A 7,382-nucleotide genomic window follows, 5' to 3' on the forward strand; every position below is an offset into this window, starting at 1 on the left:
TAGCAAACGTTTTTCACGTTGTGCGTGGTGCTGTGCCGAGTCGCTGTGTTTTTATTCTCATAACCCCACGCGCGGGTGCCCTGGTTTGTGTGGTGGGTTTTGGTGACTGCAGAGTGGGGGAGAAAATTATCTCCTTTTTAAAGTTTGGAAAACGCGACTGTGGAAATGGTACCCACCGCCTCATTCAGAGTGTCCCCGGGGCCATGAAATCACCTGTGACACGCGAGAGCGGGGAGAGGGGGTGTCTGCGCCCACCGCGTGTCAGACCTGATCGAAAGCGCAGCGAGTAATGGAATGTCAGGAGTAGCAACCGGAATTTGGGAGCTGCATCCACATAGACCTCGAGACCGTGATGTGCGCTAATTGCGTCCAGTTAATAAAAAGCTTTGGTTCTGGTAGAACGAAAAGTCGCATGGATGGTGGTCGTTGTATTTGCAACCTCCAGAATTCAAGCTTTCGGCGCTGATGGAGGTTACTGCTGGTTTTTCACGTGCCTTTAAAAAAATAATTGTAAAATTGATAGATATTTTTAAATCATTGTTCATTTTTACACCATGTCTGTTTCCCCCTCTCAGGTGTAGTCCCCAGAATTCCCACCACCCCCTATTCATCTTCTAAAAGCGTGCCAGCTAGTTTTCCTGATATGTGAAGTCAGAATTAAGAAACCTAATGTTTGTGTCAAGTGTGGAAGCTCTCTTTGTAAACTAAGCAAACAGTGAAGGGATACTTGTAAGTTGGTGTGTAAGACCAAGAAGTCAAGTATCTAAGACTTCATCTATTATTAATTGACTTGAACTGGTGAGAAAGACTAATTAGAAATATGAAATCTTTTTGCCTAGATCTCAAGGCTTTCGAGAGGAGACTTACTGAATATATTCATTGTTTGCAGCCTGCCACTGGCCGTTGGAGAAGTAAGTTCCTGAAATCTTTTTTTTTTTTTTTTAAGATTTATTTTATTTATTCGTACAGGGAGTACAGGCCAGAGATGCGGAGGGTGAGAGAATTCATCAGACACAGTGGGGTAAAGAACAGGCAGATTGACGAAGGACACTGCTGAGGGGAGCAGCGGGTGGGTCAGGAGAGGTCTGCCTGGCCATGTGGATCTCCTCTGGGGCAGGTGGGGATCGAACTCATGCGGAAGTGGCTTAAGCTTCTTTGTGCTGTGCTTTAACCCGCTGCGTCACCAGGGAGGGCCTCTGAAATCTTTTTATATGTATATAATTTTATTTTAGAGATTTATTTGTCATTCATGCATACAAGAGCTGGGTTGTAGGCCAGGGGTGTGTGGGAGTTGGGATGAGAGGATTCACCCAAGACATAGTGGGGAGTGGAACAGGTGGGTCCACTGAAATACACTGCTGAGGGGAGAAGCAGGAGAGACAGAAGGTCTTTGGTGCCATGTGGGTCAACTTCCTGGTCAGGGATTGAAATCATACTGCAGTAGCTGCTGATAGCTTCATAGTGCCGAGACTTAACCCCTTCTGCCACCAGGGAGGCCACTCCTGAAATTTATGTTAAAGAAAAGTAAATGACACTTTTATCTCTGCATGGGAGTTTTGTCTTTTAAATTTTTTGATATTGTAAACAATGTTACATAAAAATGTTAACTCTCACTGGTGCCACAGGGAGACCCTCTTAGTTGACTTTAACAGGACATAATTGTGCTTCTTTGTAGCTTGAGCTAGGAAAAGAAACCTTCATTTTTACTGTGAAAAATTCACATTCATGATTTGAAGAAACTATGATTGCTACCTCCGTAGATGTATGTGTGTCTGTGTATTCATATATGATAGGTATACAAATATAAGTCACACATAAATGAAATACAGAAAAATATACCAGGGATGACATCAGCAGGTGTTTTCCTATCTTGTGACCAATCTTAATTTCTTAGATGTTCATTATTAAAATCAATTCCTGCCCAGAAAGAAATACAGTAACACATGTGCTGAACATGCTCTCTTTATAGTGTAATGCAGTTTGTGAGACCAGAAGAGAACTATAGAAGTTAGAAACTATGTTAGGATTGCTTATTTTTTATTAGATACTTTTGAAAGTTTTAATCAAATGCTGTGAAAATTCTAATTGGTCGTAAGTCACTAGTAGTGATTTTCTCAGGTTCCCTTGCTTACCTAGGAGTTACCCTCAAACCTTGTTTGAGGATCTTTTATGATGTGTATGGTACTGTCTTTTTGTATGGAATGTAATACAATGGATTTTTCCCTCCACTTCATGGTCTCACCACTTACATGTAAATTATCTTGGTTAATGTAGCCATCAAAGTATATGTAAGAGCCTCTTTTAGGTTTGCTTTTGCTTTATTAAAAAAAAAAAACAAAAACTAGAGGGCCTTTCTGGTGGCACAGGGGTTCAGTACTATGAAGCTGTCAGCAGCCCAGATAGCATGAGTGATCCCCTGCCAGGGAGCTGACCCACATGGCACAGCAGACCTCTCCTGTCCCGCCTGCTGCTCCCCTCAGCAGTGTATCTCAGTCGATCCATCTGTTCTGCTTCCCACTCTTATCTCCAGTGAATCTTCTTACCCACCTCAGCACCCCACATCTCTGGCCTATACCCCAGTTCTTGTATGTAAATATAAATAAATAAATCTTTTAAACAAAAAACTATAGTACTTTTTAAATTATTGGTTTCTTTTGTATGAGAAATATAAAATTAGAAGAAATGAAGTGAGTTTGTTTTTGAACTCAGAACATCATCTTGAAATTTTTGTCTGTAATCAAATACCTAAATGAGATTTTTCTATGATCTGCCTCTTCTAAAAGTACATCACCAAGAAATCTAAGTAATTGAGCTTTTAGTGTGTTCCTGTTGCTTTTTGATTCTTTATTACTACATTTAAAGAATGTCCACATCCCAGATCTCCCTAGTGGCCAAGGATTAAGTCTCAGCACTATCATTGCTAAAGCCTGAGTTTGATCCCTGGCCGGGGCACTGACCCACATATGACACTTGGCAGACCTCTCCTGTCTTACCCGCCACTCCCCTTAACAGTGTATTTCAGTAAATCTACCTGTTCAACTCCCTGCTGTGATCTGGTGAAGCCTCTGACCCCATCCCTCCCCACAACCATGGCCCCACAAACACACCTCTGGCCTACATCCTAGTTCTATGCAAAAAAAAAAAAAATGTCCACATCCCAACTGAAAGACAAGTAGCTGTCCTGATTTCCAGAGTATTAACAGAGTCTTGGTTCACATTTAATTTGTTTTCAGCAGCACCATTTCTTCTTAAGTTTTAGTTAGAGATGTTTAGAATTTCTAAATTATAGCTTAGTGGGTAGAAAGAAACCTTTTCTAAGTTCTACATCAGTAATTTTTACTTTAACCTTCCATTAAGTCCCTTAAAGAAAATGTAATGCTCATCATTGTACTCTGCACTCCTAACACTGCCTTTGTTTAATTCAATACCAGGCAGTTATCTGCAAGGCAAATTCCTCTGGTCAGAAAGCTTTTTTTAAATTTATCAGATTTGCAAAGTCAGCACAAAATATATTGAAAGTTATATAACATAGAATTGTATTAAAGTCTTAATCTTCCTGATTTATTACTCTCCATATATTCTTAACTAAAGTAATGAGGGTGAGGGCAGACAGTTATTATTCTCAATTACTAAGGGTGACTGTATTTAGGGGAAATCCTCAAAGTCGTGGCAAATCTAACGTGTCAAGTACGATACTCATTTGATAAAGTGCTTCATTCTTTAGCTGGTATTTATAAGTTACTGGCAGTAATAGTATTGAACATTAAGAGCTTTTTTCCTTATTAATTTCATGTTTATCTTTCATCAGTGCTTCTTATAGTGGTATCTGTCTGTACAGCTACTGGTGCCTGGAACTGGTTAATAGATCCTGAGACACAAAAGGTAGAAGTTCTGATTTAAAATCTTTAATGAATTAAATTAGATAATGGATATATAATATAGTAGTGCTTTATTCATTGGTTGTACATTGTATTTTGTCTAAGAGAAATTTAGAGTTGTAAATTAAGGGTCTTTACAGGGGGAAAAACTTAATGCAGTATTCACTTACATTCTCATTCACTTCTGAGTTTATATGTAATTTTTATATTTCATTATATAGAGCTTGGTCTGAACATTTCCTTTATTTTGCTTTGTTTGGTTTCATCAGTGCCAGTTTTTAAAAACTAAAAGTAACATTTTCTTCTATGAATTAGCTCTCTTAATACCTTTCTTCACCTATGAGCAAACATAAAATAGCAAAATAGAAATGTCAAGGCCAGATTAAAACAGATTTGACTATGAAGTCAATCCAGGAAGGAAGTCGAGTCACTGATGTATAGGCCATGTGGATCAGAACAGTAGTTATTATTGAGTTAGAATTAGCCTCTGAGTTACCTAATCAATAGTCACAGTCATTTCCAAGGTTTTCATTTTGAAGACAACATGTATAAGTCCTAAAGCTAGCAAAGTTTTCCTTTTTCAGCACGTACCTCACATTTCTTGTCTGAAGTTTAATATAGGAAGTATTTGAGAGATCTCCCATTGGGCACTGTCCAAGGAAATACCCATACCAGATGCAGTAACAGATTTCATAAGGTTATTTCTTGGAGCATCCTTTCATGAAATCTGATAGGAGGCTTCTCAGTTTTCTGTCTTTCTGTTAACTTGGGCCTTAATTTCAGACTCAGACTAGTATTGGAAAAGTAGTAGTTTCCAGTTTTTCACTAGTGTTTTTTCCTCCAGTGCAGATTTATAGGTAGTAATTGGTAACATAATTTTCACAAAAACATTAAAAAAAGCCCACTCTTCATAGATTATTTCCAGTAGTTTATTTATAACCTCACAAGCTATATAGAAAAAAAAATACTAATGGCGACTGAAACAGCCTGGGGTTTAGTTAGCACATAGTCTCCCTGACTTTACCCACGAGGGCAGAGTCACAAAAGGCTAGGGAGCAGGGGGCTGGGCTGGCATGCTGTGTTAATAGCGGGGGTTTTATGTCAAGATAGGAAGCTCACCTGTGTGTTCATTTATAAAAATCTGCCCCTAATGCTGCACTTGGTGCTCATCTTTCAGGCAGCAGTGAAGGGAGCTAATGGGGAGGCTGAAAAAGGCCTGTCTTGGGAAGTGAGTCTGACTTCTCATTGGGAAAAATACAAGCTGAGTTCAGGTAGTTGAGATCTTAATAAGACACAGAATTAAGTGAAATTTGAAATAGGCCCAAAACTCTGTAGTTAATATAATTGTCTAAATTAGGTGAGAGTATAACTCTTAGCCTAAGGGTTGACTCTTCATATTTTATTATTTAATAACCTCAAATCTGACAAGAGTTTAAACAGCAGTTGTGTCTGTGGCAAGAGCTGCAAACTCAAAAGCCGGTAGTTGGTTGGATGAACCCTCCGAGAGAAGGGATATGGCAGCCTGGGAAGTGTTCGGATGCCCTGGGTGAATAAAGGCAGAACTGGGCTTTGAATCTGTAGCCACTTGTTGCTGTGGAGGAAAGAAGGCTGACACTGATAGATCTAATTAAAATTAAATCATAAAACAACTGTATTAATGTCGTCTAGGCCACATGCAGCATAGCTGGCCTGAGGGATGAAACGGTCTGCAAAGATTTTAAAAAGAAATCCTTCTAGAATATGAACCTTTCTTCAGCTCTGCCTCATCCTTTTGGGAGCGTCTCCTCTTCTGATGTTTCCTGCCTCTCATTTCTTTGCTTGGCAGCTTTGTTTGACAGTGCTGTGCTGGGTTACCTGCCTGGCGCTTTCTCCAAGTTGGGTCTCTGTCATAGGACCACATGCCGCTGTGGTCTGAGAGTGGAGTGCCATCACCCTTAGCTTGACTCTGCCCCATCCAGTTACCAGTCCACTCAGTTTCTTTTTCCAAACTCTTAATTGTGATCTTCTCTGTTTCTACAGCCCTATTCCCTGGTAGTCTGACTTCCATGCCTACTCTTGTTTCAGTCCTCGACCCTTTTCCATTCCTAGAATTACTGGTCATCCTGTTTCCCCCATCATCTGATAATGCACAGAGCTGAAATCAGCACTTTGTTTTTTGTGAAACTAGTACTTTATGGGTAGCCATTAAACCATTTTTCCCTGCCTCACTGTCCTGTGGCCACCAAAGTCTGAGTAACTTCAAAACCAGACTTATTTTTTACATCTGCAGAGAGAAAGGTTGATACTAGAGCTGAGTCTTCTGGGGTTTGTTGGGTGTTGAGAGAGACAGTACGTCACATATGCACGAGCCTGGCAGGAAATGTGGGGCTGCACCCAGGTTATAGGAGGCAGTTTGCCCAGCTAAGGAAGACATTTAAAAGGGAAAGTAACTAGATTATGCCTGCCTTGTGTTTCATTGAGGCCAGAGGCCTCTACTCTAACAATATTTATGTATGCTTTGTTTGCCAAGTGCTATTTCAGGTAGTGGGAGAACAGTGATGCACAAGGCAGAACCCTGCTCGCATGCACTTTCTAGATTGCTTCTTACTGGGGAAGGGGTCACTGCGTAATTTTGGTAGGTTGGTTTTTTGAATATAGGGATGAATTTGTAATGGTTCAAGTATGTGAACTGAATGGAAGGAATATTGCTACATTGAAGATAGAAAATATCACATCATTATTTGCAGCAGTACAGAAAGCTAGCATTTTTGGAATCTTCAGATCTTCATAGTTTAAATTATTAAAATGTTACTTAATCTTTAGGAGTGGGGATGTACAGATATCAGTATTCCAAAATTTTTAACATTTTCTTATTTCAAATCTTCTTTTACAGGTGTCCTTCTTCACATCATTATGGAATCATCCTTTTTTCACCCTTAGTTGTATCACTCTAATAGGCTTGTTCTTTGCTGGAATACACAAGAGAGTAGTTGCACCATCAATGTATCCTTTACCACAGATTCAGTTGTATTTTCTAAACTGAATGAAGCACCTTCTCAATGATGTAGATGTTGTTAAAAACTTGCTCTTGAAATGATCTATTTTCCTTTGACCACATTTATTCAGTATAGCAGCTCGATGTAGAACTGTATTAGCAGAATATAATATGTCTTGTGATGATGTAAGTATTTTTCTTAGTAGAAAATGATGGATATGTGAAAGGACTGAAATGTTTTGGATTTATGCAAAACAGTTATTAACTATAAATTTTCTCCTTGGAAATAATAGTGGGGTTATACCTTATGCCATTGATTCTAAGACCTTTTTTTTTTTAACATTTTGAAAATTGTGGTGCATCTATCAGTGGTGTCTTGTAATTAAATTAGTAGAGTTGACAATTTAATCATTCTTAATGGCATGGGATCACATTGCATCTTGTAATTGAAGCCATCTTAGAGTCATAGAGGTGCAGTGATCTTTAACAGACAAAAATGGCTCAGCAGGTGTTGATTTTGCAAATTACTA

At 39.1% G+C, this 7,382-nt stretch overlaps 1 protein-coding gene across 1 annotated transcript in view; it reads left to right on the forward strand.

Annotated features, from left to right (window-relative positions):
• Positions 1-7,382, forward strand: part of CNEP1R1 (CTD nuclear envelope phosphatase 1 regulatory subunit 1) — a 13,331-nt gene that overhangs the window by 363 nt on the left and 5,586 nt on the right. The window contains exons 2-5 of the mRNA XM_004690326.2: positions 840-911; positions 3,809-3,882; positions 6,751-6,860; positions 6,984-7,038. Of these exons, the coding sequence (XP_004690383.1) occupies positions 840-911; positions 3,809-3,882; positions 6,751-6,860; positions 6,984-7,038 (311 nt within the window). The remainder of the gene's footprint in view (positions 1-839; positions 912-3,808; positions 3,883-6,750; positions 6,861-6,983; positions 7,039-7,382) is intronic.

Source organism: Condylura cristata, unplaced genomic scaffold (assembly GCF_000260355.1).
Source record: "Condylura cristata isolate star-nosed mole 26May11 unplaced genomic scaffold, ConCri1.0 scaffold00028, whole genome shotgun sequence".
Lineage (NCBI taxonomy): Eukaryota > Metazoa > Chordata > Mammalia > Eulipotyphla > Talpidae > Condylura > Condylura cristata.